The 17011-nt window shown below is 39.0% G+C and overlaps 1 protein-coding gene across 1 annotated transcript; it reads left to right on the plus strand.

The window, feature by feature from the left end:
- Nucleotides 1-3209: 3209 nt before the first annotated feature.
- On the plus strand, nt 3210-14461 carry LOC132593061 (vomeronasal type-2 receptor 26-like). Its single transcript, XM_060281820.1, has 6 exons — nt 3210-3337; nt 4880-5057; nt 5399-6247; nt 6872-7099; nt 7828-7954; nt 13560-14461. The coding sequence occupies exons 1-6, from the start codon at nt 3216-3218 to the stop codon at nt 14459-14461; spliced, it is 2406 nt and encodes an 801-aa protein (XP_060137803.1). The 5' UTR covers nt 3210-3215.
- The last annotated feature ends 2550 nt before the right edge of the window (nt 14462-17011 follow it).

Raw genomic sequence — 17011 nt, forward strand, 5'->3', positions numbered from 1 at the left:
AGGAATTTAACTTTTCTTATTCTTTACTTTGCTCATTTCAAACTTGTGTCTCCATACACACCTGCAAAATACTAAATCATGTTTAGATGAAAAGCCCATCAGGGCATGTTGATTATTCAGGTGTGGTAGAGCAGGGAGATCATATGGAATAATGGGCATGGCTGGCCTGTTATGTGAACAATCTCCTATGGTAACAAATGATTACCTGGGAACTTACTGTCTTCAGAAAGTGGGACCTGCATATAGATTAAACTACCATTCACTTTCCCTGGACTTAACCAGTCCCTCATCTCACCACACTTTCAAGACATTTTTACTCTCAAGGGACAACCCTTTTGTCTTTCTTTGCCTCTCAAACATTCCTGTCCATCCTTGGACTTTTATGTGGCTGCAGAGCAGAATGGCTGATGACTCAATAGCTGAATTAATTAAGACACTTTTTCCATTGGAATGAGCAGCTTGTATTATTTGAAATCCCACTTGATTAGACAATGCATCCATACATTTATGCGTGCAATTCAAAGGCTAGATTTGTATTATTATTAGTACACAAAGCTGGTGGTGTTACTGTTGGTTTGCTCTTATATTATTGTTTGTAAAACACCATATGGTGTTTATATGCATATTGGAAACCACCGAGAAGTTTTAAAAGCAAGGAAATGCAAGCATTTCAAGTGAATTTTGTAATAAAGCACAGGACTTGTAATGAACATCTGAGACTGGTGATTCTTGATCATATTTGGATCTTTAGTTAACAAAACAACAACAACAACAACAACAACAACAACAACAACAACAACAACAACAACAACAACAACGGTTGCCGATAGTCACAGTCTTCTTCCACATTTTTTGAATGCTGATACCAAGAAATGGAAAAGAAACACAGAGTTGAAATACAAGAGATATTCAGGTGAGGTTTAAGTTTCTTGCAATAGAAAACTTCCATTCTGAAGAGTGAGCTGCCATCAAAAAGGTCTATTTCATTCTTCTCCTGCCCAAACTTGGTGCAGAAATAACTTTTTTCTGGGGGTATGCAGGGGTACGCATACCCCTAAACATTTTGTGAATCTTTGTACTTTTGTCCATTTACTGTATTTATTTTTCCTGATTTGAACTATAAAATGGTGATTTTCTTGAGTCAAAATGAGAGTTCCAATAAACATTTTTAAAGAAAAAAAGGACTGGAAATAAAATGGTAAAAAAGGTTATCAAATTAGTATTAATACTTGTTGAAACAGGACGAAAACTAAGATGGGCATTGGAGCTTTGCATGCTAAGAGAATGGAAGGTGTTTGTAAAGGAAGCAAATTAGATTGCAGGACAGCTAAATAAATTCTTTACACCTTCTTTCACTGTGTAGGGTATACTGCAGATACTAGTGCCTGAACAGATATTTCCAAAAGAACTCTCAAGTAAAAAAAGGGGGTGAATGTCCAGACCTTCCTGGAAAACTGCAATTCACAAGCCTCTCCTACTTAAGCTGGTCTTGGAAGAAGGGGCATCAAATGTACTTGAGGGCTGTATTAAGCCTTCACAGGAACAGATCGCCCATGAGGCACTATGCAATGGTTTCCTCAGGGTGGCAGGTTCCTAAATATTCCCGGTGCTCACTGAGTCCTCTTGCTCCTCTGCAAGTTCAGCTGTGTCCCCCTACCATGACAATTGAACTGAATGACAGAAGTATTGGCTCACGTGTCCCATAATCATCAAAATTGCCATGGCTAATTCTAGTGTGGTGTAGTGCTTAAGAGCGGTAGACTCATAATCTAGGGAACCGGGTTCACGTCTCCGCTCCTCCACATGCAGCTGCTGGGTGACCTTGGGCTAGGCACACTTCTCTGAAGTCTCTCAGCCCCACCCACCTCACAGGGTGTCTGTTGTGGGGGAGGAGGGAAAAGGAGATTGTTTGCTGCTTTGACACTCCTTTGGGTAGTGATAAAGCGGGATATCAAATCCAAACTACTGCTCCTCCTCTCCTCCTTCTATTTCATTTCAAGTCCTTCCTTCTGTTGTGACGTGGGGTTTGTGATTTCAGCTCTCTTGACAAAACATGCTGGAGACAGTTCTCTAGTAACAGCTCTTTATTAAAGTGAACAAGACTGACTGTGAGGGCAGGAAGGCTACATTTATAGGGACAGGGAACTAGCTAGAAGGGGATACATTTTGGAGGGAACAATATCAGGCAATCACAGTGCTGCCTTTTGGAGGGAACCAATAAGACAGAGGATCCAAATACAGCAGCTTAAATGAACCAATAGTAGCTGTACCCTCTGGAACCAAAAGGCAGTTACTTTATCCTAATGCAAATACAGACAATAATAATACAGAGATAAAATCCTTTGACTCAATACACAACACCTTCCTTCCTTCCTTCCTTCCTTCCTTCCTTCCTTCCTTCCTTCCTTCCTTCCTTCCTTCCTTCCTTCCTACCTTCCTTTCTTTCCCTCCGTCCCTCCCTCCCTCCCTGCCTGCCTGCCTGCCTTATTTTTCTGTTGGCCTCATCTTGCTTCATAATAATTGAAGTTCCCATTTGAATTTTGCTTCTTTCTCATTTTGTAAATCCAGCCCAAGTTTGAAAAATCAATCTTTCTTTTCTTTTCTTTTCTTTTCTTTTCTTTTCTTTTCTTTTCTTTCCTTTTCTTTCCTTCCCTCCCTCCCTCCTTTCCTTTCCTTTCCTTTCCTTCCTGCCTTATTTTTCTGTTGGCCTCATCTTGCTTTTTCTTAGCTCACCTGCCACTTGCAATCCCATAAATGACCACAGGCGGCTTCTATTGAGCTGTAATAACTACATTTCCTCTGTACTAGCACAGAGAAACTACAACAGTATTGACTCATGCAGCCTATAATCATCAAAATTGCCATGGTTAATTCTACTTCTTTTCAAGTCCCTATAGATTTCCAGTGAACACGGCAAAACAATGAAGTCTGAATGATGTCGTTAATATTCCTTGCTCCATTTGGAGCTGGGTCTAGAGACAGATTTATAGCCTTCCACCCTTCTGATTATTTTCATTGTCAGGGCTTCCAAATCAACCTATGGTGTGATTGTTCTTGCTATTTCAATAATCATGTTAGACGAGTCAAATTGGTGACTGGGAGGTAGATTTTCAGTCAATATGGTACTATTCGTGGTCTCAATATTAGTGTTCCTGCCTTATATGATATGCAGTGTTCCTGTTGCCACATACACTGCTGACACTCCTCTTTCTATTATGCACAATTATTATCATTCAGGAGATCTCATCATTGCTGGAATTATTTCTCAGATCTACATGACATTTGATTCAATGGATTTCAGAGGACATCCATCTGAGAAACTGATTGATGATATCATGTACGAAGTAGCTGTTTTTAATCATATCATAATATCCACAGGCATTCTGATCTGATGTCTTTGGGTTTATGTGGGTGGGGGAGTGATTGCCAAAAAGACAGTCGATCTGCTTTTAGATTCTTCTTGGATGCGGCTGCATCTCAATTTTTTAAGTTAGCTCTTTCACTGTAGGATTCAGGATTTCCATACCACAAGTTATAATTGATGGAGGTTGGCTGGGATGCATACAACATTCCAGCCTACCTACATCACTGAGCTGTAGATAGGCAAAACTTTGATCAGGTTTAATTGCTGTTTGAAGTACTTAATTTAACATTGGAATGGGAGAGATCATCAGGGGGTTTGGCTTGGGTGTTCATCAGTATGCGGATGATTCCCAGCTCTACATCTCTTTCAAATCAGAACCAGTGAAGGCGGTGAAGGTCCTGTGTGAGTGTCTGGAGGCGGTTGGAGGATGGATGGCAGCTAACAGATTGAGGTTGAATCCTGACAAGACAGAAACACTGTTTGTGGGAGACAGGAGGAGGGCAGGTGTGGGGGACTCCCTGGTCCTGAATGGGGTAACTTTGCCCCTGAAGGACCAGGTAAGCAGCCTGGAAGTCTGGCATGGGGGGGGGGAATGGCCTTCCGGCTGACTGTCTGCCGGTCCCTTCTTCCACTGCTCTCTCTCCCTCCCCCTGGAGCAAGGGCTCTCTGATGCTGTCAGAGCCTTGGTTCCCCCTTTCTGTTTCCTGGCTCTTGTAACCTGATCCTGTGCTTGACTTATTGCTTGGCGAGGAACTCGACCTGATGAGGGGGGGGGGGTTGTTCCCTGTAAGCCTTCCCCCTTACAGTATACTTTTATACTCTCATTATTGCCCTAGATAATATTATTCATTGATTCTTCATTCACCAAGCTACTTCTCCCCCCCCCAATAAATTCAATGCATTGTTGACAAAGATTTAGTTGTTTATTTAGTTGTACCTTGGCTGTTGTTTCTGTGGGTTTCCTTTACCATGTGTCCAGGTAGACTTTTCCAACCACAGATTGTGCTTGCAGTCACTCCCACAATACCTGTTCCAGTAAACTGGAATTTTCAGGCTTCTATTTAATCTCTATAATCCTTATATTTAATCAATGGTGTGATATACAGCATATGTAAACTATATATGTAGATATGCAACCATATAAATATATAGGTATATATGCATAGCACTTCCTAAAATTCCAACAAGTTGAAATCTCTAATACTGGAACGAATACCAATGCTTCTTCACAATTCTCTGCACTGCAAACATATTATCTTTGTGTGTGTGTGTGTGTGTGTGTGCGCGCGCGCCCACCCACCACAAGCAATGTTATTAGCAGGCATATATTGAAATCAAATGTTACACATTTTATATTCAGAAGTAGATGCACTTTGACACAGCATGCCAATCCCATTGCAGACTCTTTTTCCAAAACTATCAGCATATCTTGGCCTTGGTATATGCTGTAAAGGAGATCAATGAAAATCCACAAATGTTGCCTAATATTACCCTGGGCACACACATCTATAATAGCTATTTCCAAGCAAGCTGGACCTACCTCGCTTCAATGGACCTTCTCTCCACACAGGGAAGATTTATCCCTAACTTCAAGTGTGATGCCCAAGACAACGCAATAGCTGTTATCACAGGACCAAATTCTCACATCTGTCATTTCATGGCACACATTCTTAGCACCTACAAGATACCACAGGTAGGATGTGCTTATCAAACATGGATTTACAACTAATTTATTCCCCAATTCTCCTCTATGTGAATTTTTGTTTTTGGAGGTAGAACGCACCAGGATTGAAGGTGTTCATAAGTCAAAAAGATGTAATCAAGGAAAATAATTCTTCTCTTTATTTCATTTGTGGGGATATTGGTGAATACTTTCTCTTCTTGAGTAGGTAGTTCCCAACCAGCTCCAGAAACTCGTGGATATGATTAATTTTCTAGTTCTTAGTTTAGGGTTCAGGTTTAGTTGTGATACTGAAATTGTATATTAGACACAAACTCCCCTATCTCCCAATTTTATTTCATTTTGTTTCTTAGCTTGTATATGGCTCTGCTCCAGTGACCAATGGCAAGCCTGAAGCTGTTTTCTTCAACCAGATGTTCCCCAATGAGGACCATCAGACCTGGGGGATTCTTCAGTTGCTGCTGCATTTTAAGTGGACATGGATTGGGGTGGCTTATATAAGTATTGAAAGTGGAGAGAAATTTATACAGAATGTGCTTCCCATGTTTTCACAAAGAGGTATATGCTTTGATTTTATAGAACAACTGCCAAAAGAATCCTTTTCCAGTAACTTTGATGAAATGATGAATGGCTTTTCTCGGGTAAACAGTATTGTTCTGAGGAGCAGTGCCAGCACTGTGATCATACATGGTGATGTTCAGTTCACAGTCATTCTTAGAACAATGCTTGCTGGATATGATGGCATAAAAATGAATAGTAAAGGTAAAGTCTGGATTATGACAGCCCAGATGGAGTTCACATCAGTTCCCTTTCAAAGAATGATGGACTTAGAGGCCTTCCATGGAGCTTTATCCTTTGCAGTTCCTTCTAAGCAGGTATTCGGATTCCTGGAATATCTTCAGATGAAAAATCCTACCTTGGAAAAGGAAGATGGTTTTATCATGCTCTTTTGGGAAATGGCATTTGAATGTTCTTTCCCCATGGATGACACCACAGATGAGGAAATGTGTACTGGAGAAGAGAAGTTGGAGACTCTTCCTACCTCTGTTTTTGACATGAGCATGACTGGCCACAGCTACAGTGTCTACAATGCTGTGTATGCTGTGGCGCATGCTTTGCAAGCCATGCATTCATCCAAATTCGGACACAGAGCAATGGCATATGATGGGAGAGGGATTCTTCTAAAACAGCAGTTGTGGCAGGTAATATTCTAAGTGCCTTTCAATGTTGTTCCCCAACTCCACAATCTTTGTAAAAAAATAGGGAAGTCAGCACTGGGAAGGTTAAGCCAGAGAATCAGCATACTGTTTGAAATGAGCATGACTGGCCAAAGGCAATATGTCAATGCCTGCCACACCTTTATTATGTAAATGCAAATTAACAGTAATGTATGGAGAGAGGTGGGTGCTTCTGATTCTACAGCCATGGCAGCTAATGTCCTAAATGTATATCTACAGAGGAATCCATCATAAATGCAATTTCAACAGAAGACCAGTAAATGTCTATCTACAACTTAAGGCTGGAGTGTTGACATCGGAATGGTATTTTTGCCATAGTTTCCCTTCCGATCCAATTTGATATTGCTCCCCTGCAATCATTTCCCAGTGAAGACTATGAAACAACCCACAATGGTCAGACTTATAATCTTAATTGTCAGTGATGTCTAAAAGAGAGCTATATTTCCATTTGTCCAATTCATTTTACTTATTCATTAGATTTGATTTCTGTAGGCAAGAGCACTAACCATAGTTTCCAAATGGTCATTGCCATCACTATATTTGCCTGTTATTGTGCATTTATGATTGTGTCTCTTTGCTTCCATTTAGATTCACCACTATCTGAGAAGTGCCTCATTTAACAACAGTGCAGGCGAACAATTTACTTTTGATCAAAGTGGGCAAGTTGTCGCTGGGTTTGATATTGTAAACTGGGTCACATTCCCAAACCAATCCTTTCTCAGAGTCAAAGTTGGAAAAGTAGACCCCTTGGCTGCCAAGGACAATGGGTTCACCATTTCTGCAGATGGCATTGTTTGGCCAAGCATCTTTAACCAGGTAGGTCTTGTGCAAATTTCAGCATTCAGGAGGATGTCTCCAACCTGGTAGGAGAACCTGAACCATTAAAAAACAACAACATGGGTCTAATTATGGCTTTAACAGGGGAGTGAAAACACAGCCATCATGCTAGTACTCACTGCTAGCTTTATCCTCCATTAGTTTGTCTAATCCTCTTTTAAAGCCATCATTGTATCCTGTACGAATAAGTGTCACATATTTTCCTAGCCATGCAGATAGACAGACTTCCTTCCACGTGTCCTGAATGTTTCAACATTCAGCTTCATTGAATATCCCTGAGTTCTAGTGTTTTGAGAACATTGGATCTGAATTTATTTGAAATGGTAATTTGTTATTTTATTTATACAACTCTCTCACTTTTATTATATATCCAGTTGTTCTTAATCTGTTTTTATAGTGTAGCAAATTTCTTCAGGAAGCCTCATGAGTAGCAATTCATAAACAAATTCATAAACAAACAAACAAACAAACAAATAATAATGATAATGTATTGTGTCTTTATCTGCTTTGGTGTGTATTAAGAGGTCTTACCTGCCCTGAGATGAGCAATGGTGAGAAACAAGATCCAGAACTTCTTCAATAAAGAAAAGCACTAATAAAATATTTGGTCAAACCATTTGTAACTGTGAAGAAACCACTGAAATATAAAACTCCCAAAATAGAATTGATGGTCATTATAGAACATTTCTGCTTTTATTTATTGACAGGGACAACCCCTTTCTGTGTGTAATGACAATTGCCATCCAGGGTATAGTAAGATAAAGTTGGAAGGGAAGCCATTTTGCTGCTATCATTGCCTCCCATGTCCTGAAGGGAAGATTTCAAATCAGAATGGTAAGAAATGCAAAGTAGAGCATTTGTTCAAATTTCAAATATAATGTGCTCGGATAATGACTTTTTAGCTTCCCCTCCCCCGTCTCTGTGTTGTTGTTGTTGTTGTTGTTGTTGTTGTTGTTGTTGTTGTTGTTATTTCTATACCACCCTATACCTGAAGTTCTGTTCATGAACAGCCCTGGAACCTTCTAAATCTACTCTGGATTTTCCCTCCGCCCTCCAGAGCAGGTAAGAGTTAGGTGTGGAGATAACACAGAGAGAGAAGAGATCCCTGCATTTCATTGTACAAAGCAGTACCAGTGCATCTATTTTGTTTCTGACTGCTCATTGGAATTAATCCAAAATATTGATGTATATATCAGGTTCCACAGGCATTGATTGATTGTTGGTTTTTGTTTTGTTTTTACTATTTCGAAGGTGACATAACCATTGCTGATGTAACCAGTGACGGCATTGTATCTTTTTGTAAAAATTTCTGTAAGGGCTTTATGTGGGTGGTTTATTTATTTTTTTAAAAAAGTTGTTAACTTTTAAAAACTTTTTAAAAAAAATTAAAACAAATTTGATTAGGAAAATTCAACAATATCAACAATATTACAATATATTACAAACATATTACAAGCCTGACCACACTCATACATACATTCTTAATTGCAAATACAATACTGACTGCGCACATCTACATACTCATTTTCCCCACCACCACCCGATGTGATAGACTTCCAATCACATCAGCTCTAATTTATTTTATATTCCATTACTTTCTCTTGCATACTGTTATCTCTATACACTTCTTATCCTTCTTTACTATAAATACTAACTAATACTAACTAATATTTCATATATCATTTTCATCTTCCTGTTTCTCTATATGTTAATTACAGAACTTGTCTTAATCTGATATAAATTCCAGCTTTTCAATATACTTTTAAAAATATTCTTTAAACATCTTCCATTCTTTCTCCGTTTTTTTCTTTTGAAACCCTTCCAATATTCCCCATTAATTTGACCAAATTATAATATTCTATTAATTTTGCTAGCCACTCTGTTTTCATTGGTATCTGGACGCTTTTCCAATTTTTCGCTCACAGAAGCCTCACAGCCACTGTTGCATATAGATACAATACCTTGTCTGCTTCCTTTAAATTTACTGGCACTATTCCCAATAGAAATCCTTCTGGCATCTTCTTGAATATTCATTTAAACATTTCATTATAAATGAAATCCCAACACTGTTTAATATTAGCACAGTCCATAGCTGCCAAGTTTTCCCTTGTCTCGCGAGGAAGCCTATTCAGCATAAGGGAAAATCCCTTGAAAAAAGGGATAACTTGGCAGCTATGGCACAGTCTCACCAAATATGAATCATGATTCAAAAATGTTTTTAAATGTAGTACTATATTTTGTTGTAAGGCATCTGAAAGCTTAAGGGGAAGGGTTGGTAATGAAGTAAAATAAAACCAATCAAATATAATATAGAACATGATTTCAGAGAAATATGGTGGAATTCATTATAACCAATCTGATGACTGAGGGCATTCCCGGATCACTGATAATTTGAGGTTTTTGGCAGACATAATACTGGGTAACGAGATCATCCAAAACAGAGGGCATCTGATCTGCATGCAGAAGGTCCCAGATTCAATCCCAGCATCATCTATCTGAAATGCTGGAGAGCCATGGACAGTCTGCAGAGAGAATTATGAGCCAGAGAGATCAATAGTCTAATCTGCTATAAGGTAGATTCCTGTGTTCCTGTGTTATGAGAAGATTTCCCCAATATAAATACACTTATTTACTATAAGGAAGATGCTTCTTCTACCAAATGAAACGGCTTCCTACAAGAGAGAACAGTGACTGTTTCAAAGAAACTCCACTGAATGTAATTTGTTGAAGAAAAAAGCTTGGCTTTTACATTCATTTGAGCTTCCTTGATTCAGGACTTCATAGTACTAACGCTTAAATACTGCAGTGCACTATGTATTGCTGTTTTTATTTTAAAGAAAACCATGTTTTCCTTTCCAGACATGGATGCGTGTTTTCAATGTCCAGAAGACCAGTATCCAAATGACCAACATGATTCCTGCATTCCGAAATATACAAGTTACTTATCTTATGAAGAACCTTTGGGATTATGTTTCGCTGTTTCTGCTCTTTCCTTATCTGTTCTCACGTTTTTGGTACTCAGAGTCTTCATTAAGTACTGGCATACTCCCATAGTCAAAGCCAACAACAGGGACCTCACCTTCGCACTCCTAATATCTCTCCTGCTCTCTTTCCTTTGCGCTCTGCTCTTCATTGGCAAGCCTAATAAGGTGACCTGTCTCCTTCGACAAATTACTTTTGGTCTCATCTTCTCAGTGGCGGTTTCTTGCATATTGGCCAAAACCACCATAGTGATTTTAGCTTTCATGGCTACCAGGCCAGAGTCCAGTATCAGGAGATGGGTGGGGAATAAATTGGCCATTACCATTGTTCTTTCCTGCTCCCTAATTCAGACCAGTCTTTGTTGTGTGTGGCTGGCAACATCACCCCCATTCCCAGATCTAGACATGCACACAATGACTGAAGAGATTGTGCTTGTATGCAATGAAGGTTCAGTCACCATGTTCTACTGTGTCCTGGGCTTCATGGGCTTCCAGGCCACAATCTGCTTCATTGTGGCTTTCCTGGCTAGGAATCAATCAATGCCTGTGGAACCTGACTCCAGGTAGGTCTTGTGCAAATTTCAGCATTCAGGAGGATGTCTCCAACCTGGTAGGAGAACCTGAACCATTAAAAAACAACAACATGGGTCTAATTGTGGCTTTAACAGGGGAGTGAAAACACAGCCATCATGCTAGTACTCACTGCTAGCTTTATCCTCCATTAGTTTGTCTAATCCTCTTTTAAAGCCATCATTGTATCCTGTACGAATAAGTGTCACATATTTTCCTAGCCATGCAGATAGACAGACTTCCTTCCACGTGTCCTGAATGTTTCAACATTCAGCTTCATTGAATATCCCTGAGTTCTAGTGTTTTGAGAACATTGGATCTGAATTTATTTGAAATGGTAATTTGTTATTTTATTTATACAACTCTCTCACTTTTATTATATATCCAGTTGTTCTTAATCTGTTTTTATAGTGTAGCAAATTTCTTCAGGAAGCCTCATGAGTAGCAATTCATAAACAAATTCATAAACAAACAAACAAACAAACAAATAATAATGATAATGTATTGTGTCTTTATCTGCTTTGGTGTGTATTAAGAGGTCTTACCTGCCCTGAGATGAGCAATGGTGAGAAACAAGATCCAGAACTTCTTCAATAAAGAAAAGCACTAATAAAATATTTGGTCAAACCATTTGTAACTGTGAAGAAACCACTGAAATATAAAACTCCCAAAATAGAATTGATGGTCATTATAGAACATTTCTGCTTTTATTTATTGACAGGGACAACCCCTTTCTGTGTGTAATGACAATTGCCATCCAGGGTATAGTAAGATAAAGTTGGAAGGGAAGCCATTTTGCTGCTATCATTGCCTCCCATGTCCTGAAGGGAAGATTTCAAATCAGAATGGTAAGAAATGCAAAGTAGAGCATTTGTTCAAATTTCAAATATAATGTGCTCGGATAATGACTTTTTAGCTTCCCCTCCCCCGTCTCTGTGTTGTTGTTGTTGTTGTTGTTGTTGTTGTTGTTGTTGTTGTTGTTGTTGTTGTTGTTGTTATTTCTATACCACCCTATACCTGAAGTTCTGTTCATGAACAGCCCTGGAACCTTCTAAATCTACTCTGGATTTTCCCTCCGCCCTCCAGAGCAGGTAAGAGTTAGGTGTGGAGATAACACAGAGAGAGAAGAGATCCCTGCATTTCATTGTACAAAGCAGTACCAGTGCATCTATTTTGTTTCTGACTGCTCATTGGAATTAATCCAAAATATTGATGTATATATCAGGTTCCACAGGCATTGATTGATTGTTGGTTTTTGTTTTGTTTTTACTATTTCGAAGGTGACATAACCATTGCTGATGTAACCAGTGACGGCATTGTATCTTTTTGTAAAAATTTCTGTAAGGGCTTTATGTGGGTGGTTTATTTATTTTTTTAAAAAAGTTGTTAACTTTTAAAAACTTTTTAAAAAAAATTAAAACAAATTTGATTAGGAAAATTCAACAATATCAACAATATTACAATATATTACAAACATATTACAAGCCTGACCACACTCATACATACATTCTTAATTGCAAATACAATACTGACTGCGCACATCTACATACTCATTTTCCCCACCACCACCCGATGTGATAGACTTCCAATCACATCAGCTCTAATTTATTTTATATTCCATTACTTTCTCTTGCATACTGTTATCTCTATACACTTCTTATCCTTCTTTACTATAAATACTAACTAATACTAACTAATATTTCATATATCATTTTCATCTTCCTGTTTCTCTATATGTTAATTACAGAACTTGTCTTAATCTGATATAAATTCCAGCTTTTCAATATACTTTTAAAAATATTCTTTAAACATCTTCCATTCTTTCTCCGTTTTTTTCTTTTGAAACCCTTCCAATATTCCCCATTAATTTGACCAAATTATAATATTCTATTAATTTTGCTAGCCACTCTGTTTTCATTGGTATCTGGACGCTTTTCCAATTTTTCGCTCACAGAAGCCTCACAGCCACTGTTGCATATAGATACAATACCTTGTCTGCTTCCTTTAAATTTACTGGCACTATTCCCAATAGAAATCCTTCTGGCATCTTCTTGAATATTCATTTAAACATTTCATTATAAATGAAATCCCAACACTGTTTAATATTAGCACAGTCCATAGCTGCCAAGTTTTCCCTTGTCTCGCGAGGAAGCCTATTCAGCATAAGGGAAAATCCCTTGAAAAAAGGGATAACTTGGCAGCTATGGCACAGTCTCACCAAATATGAATCATGATTCAAAAATGTTTTTAAATGTAGTACTATATTTTGTTGTAAGGCATCTGAAAGCTTAAGGGGAAGGGTTGGTAATGAAGTAAAATAAAACCAATCAAATATAATATAGAACATGATTTCAGAGAAATATGGTGGAATTCATTATAACCAATCTGATGACTGAGGGCATTCCCGGATCACTGATAATTTGAGGTTTTTGGCAGACATAATACTGGGTAACGAGATCATCCAAAACAGAGGGCATCTGATCTGCATGCAGAAGGTCCCAGATTCAATCCCAGCATCATCTATCTGAAATGCTGGAGAGCCATGGACAGTCTGCAGAGAGAATTATGAGCCAGAGAGATCAATAGTCTAATCTGCTATAAGGTAGATTCCTGTGTTCCTGTGTTATGAGAAGATTTCCCCAATATAAATACACTTATTTACTATAAGGAAGATGCTTCTTCTACCAAATGAAACGGCTTCCTACAAGAGAGAACAGTGACTGTTTCAAAGAAACTCCACTGAATGTAATTTGTTGAAGAAAAAAGCTTGGCTTTTACATTCATTTGAGCTTCCTTGATTCAGGACTTCATAGTACTAACGCTTAAATACTGCAGTGCACTATGTATTGCTGTTTTTATTTTAAAGAAAACCATGTTTTCCTTTCCAGACATGGATGCGTGTTTTCAATGTCCAGAAGACCAGTATCCAAATGACCAACATGATTCCTGCATTCCGAAATATACAAGTTACTTATCTTATGAAGAACCTTTGGGATTATGTTTCGCTGTTTCTGCTCTTTCCTTATCTGTTCTCACGTTTTTGGTACTCAGAGTCTTCATTAAGTACTGGCATACTCCCATAGTCAAAGCCAACAACAGGGACCTCACCTTCGCACTCCTAATATCTCTCCTGCTCTCTTTCCTTTGCGCTCTGCTCTTCATTGGCAAGCCTAATAAGGTGACCTGTCTCCTTCGACAAATTACTTTTGGTCTCATCTTCTCAGTGGCGGTTTCTTGCATATTGGCCAAAACCACCATAGTGATTTTAGCTTTCATGGCTACCAGGCCAGAGTCCAGTATCAGGAGATGGGTGGGGAATAAATTGGCCATTACCATTGTTCTTTCCTGCTCCCTAATTCAGACCAGTCTTTGTTGTGTGTGGCTGGCAACATCACCCCCATTCCCAGATCTAGACATGCACACAATGACTGAAGAGATTGTGCTTGTATGCAATGAAGGTTCAGTCACCATGTTCTACTGTGTCCTGGGCTTCATGGGCTTCCAGGCCACAATCTGCTTCATTGTGGCTTTCCTGGCTAGGAGATTGCCTGACACGTTCAATGAAGCCAAGTTCATCGCCTTCAGCATGTTGGTCTTCTGTAGCGTATGGTTGACCTTTATCCCAACCTACCTGAGCACAAAAGGGAAATACATGGTGGCTGTGGAGATCTTCTCCATTTTGACTTCTGGTGCTGGGTTACTGCTCTGCATCTTTTCCCCCAAATGCTACATTATTCTGCTTAGGCCTGACTTGAACAAAAGAAAACAGCTGATAAAGAGGCCAAACTGAAGGAATTTAACTTTTCTTATTCTTTACTTTGCTCATTTCAAACTTGTGTCTCCATACACACCTGCAAAATACTAAATCATGTTTAGATGAAAAGCCCATCAGGGCATGTTGATTATTCAGGCGTGGTAGAGCAGGGAGATAATATGCAATAATGGGCATTACTGGCTTGTTATGTAAACAATCTCCTACGGTAACAAATGATTACCTGGGAACTTACTGTCTTCAGAAAGTGGGACCTGCATATAGAATAAAATACCATTCACTTTCCCTGGACTTAACCAGTCCCTCATCTCACCACACTTTCAAGACATTTTTACTCTTAAGGGACAACCCTTTTGTCTTTCTTTGCCTCTCAAACATTCCTGTCCATCCTTGGACTTTTATGTGGCTGCAGAGCAGAATGCCTGATGACTCACTAGCTGAATTAATTAAGACACTTTTTCCATTGAAATGAGCAGCTTGTATTCTTTGAAATCACATTTGATTAGACAATGCATCCATACATTCTTGCGTACAGTTCAAAGGCTAGATTTGTATTATTAGTAGTACACAAAGCTGGTGGTGTTACTGTTGGTTTGCTCCTATATTATTGTTTGTAAAACACCATATGGTGTTTATATGCATATTGGAAACCACCGAGAAATTTTAAAAGCAAGGAAATGCAAGCATTTCAAGTGAATTTTGTAATAAAGCACAGGACTTGTAATGAACATCTGAGACTGGTGATTCTTGATCATATTTGGATCTTTAGTTAACAAAACAACAACAACAACAACAACAACGGTTGCCGATAGTCACAGTCTTCTTCCACATTTTTTGAATGCTGATACCAAGAAATGGAAAAGAAACACAGAGTTGAAATACAAGAGATATTCAGGTGAGGTTTAAGTTTCTTGCAATAGAAAACTTCTATTCTGAAGAGTGAGCTGCCATCAAAAAGGTCTATTTCATTCTTCTCCTGCCCAAACTTGGTGCAGAAATAACTTTTTTCTGGGGGTGTGCAGGGGTACGCATACCCCTAAACATTTTGTGAATCTTTGTACTTTTGTCCATTTGCTGTATTTATTTTTCCTGATTTGAACTATAAAATGGTGATTTTCTTGAGTCAAAATGAGAGTTCCAATAAACATTTATAAAGAAAAAAAAGGACTGGAAATAAAATGGTTAAAAAGGTTATCAAATTAGTATTAATACTTGTTGAAACAGGACGAAAACTAAGATGGAGGTTGGAGCTTTGCATGCTAAGAGAATGGAAGGTGTTTGTAAAGGAAGCAAATGAGATTGCAGGGCAGCTAAATAAATTCTTTACATCTTCTTTCACTGTGTAGGGTATACTGCAGATACTAGTGCCTGAACCGATATTTCCAAAAGAACGCTCAAGTAAAAAAAGGGGGTGAATGTCCAGACCTTCCTGGAAAACTGCAACTCACAAGCCTCTCCTACTTAAGCTGGTCTTGGAAGAGGGGGCATCAAGTGTACTTGAGGGCTGTATTATGCCTTCACAGGAACAGATCACCCATGAGGCACTATGCAATGGTTTCCTCAGGGTGGCAGGTTCCTAAATATTCCCGGTGCTCACTGAGTCCTCTTGCTCCTCTGCAAGTGCAGCTGTGTCCCCCTACCATGACAATTGAACTGAATGACAGAAGTATTGGCTCATGTGTCCCATAATCATCAAAATTGCCATGGCTAATTCTAGTGTGGTGTAGTGGTTAAGAGCGGTAGACTTATAATCTGGGGAACCGGGTTCGCGTCTCCGCTCCTCCACATGCAGCTGCTGGGTGACCTTGGCCTAGTCACACTTCTCTGAAGTCTCTCAGCCCCACCCACCTCACAGAGTGTCTGTTGTGGGGGAGGAGGGGAAAAGAGATTGTTAGCCGCTTTGAGACTCCTTTGGGTAGTGATAAAGCGGGATATCAAATCCAAACTACTCTTCTTCTTCTTCTTCTTCTTCTTCTTCTTCTTCTTCTTCTTCTTCTTCTTCTTCTTTTTCTTTTTCTTTTTCTTTTTCTTTTTCTTTTTCTTTTTCTTCCTTCCTTCCTTCCTTCCTTCCTTCCTTCCTTCCTTTCTTTCTTTCCCTCCGTTCCTCCCTCCCTCCCTCCCTGCCTTATTTTTCTGTTGGCCTCATCTTGTTGTTTCTTAGCTCACCTGCCACTTGCAATCCCATAAACGACCACAGGTAGCATCTATTGAGCTGTAATAACTGCATTTTCTTCTGTACTAGCACAGATAAACTTCAACAGTATTGACTCATGCGGCCCATAATCATCAAAATTGCCATGGTTAATTCTACTTCTTTTCAAGTCCCTATAGATTTTCAGTGAACATGGCAAAACAATGAAGTCTGAATGATGTGGTTAATATTCCTTGCTCCATTTTGGAGCTGGTTCCAGAGACAGATTTATACCCTTCCACCCTCCTGATTCTTTTCATTGTCAGGGCTTCCAAATCAACTATGGTGTGATTGTTCCTGCCACTTCAGTAATCATGTTAGAAGAGTCAAATTGGTGACTGGGAGGTAGATGTTCATTCAATATGGTTCTATTTGTG

Source organism: Zootoca vivipara, chromosome 13 (assembly GCF_963506605.1).
Source record: "Zootoca vivipara chromosome 13, rZooViv1.1, whole genome shotgun sequence".
Classification (NCBI taxonomy): Eukaryota; Metazoa; Chordata; class Lepidosauria; order Squamata; family Lacertidae; genus Zootoca; species Zootoca vivipara.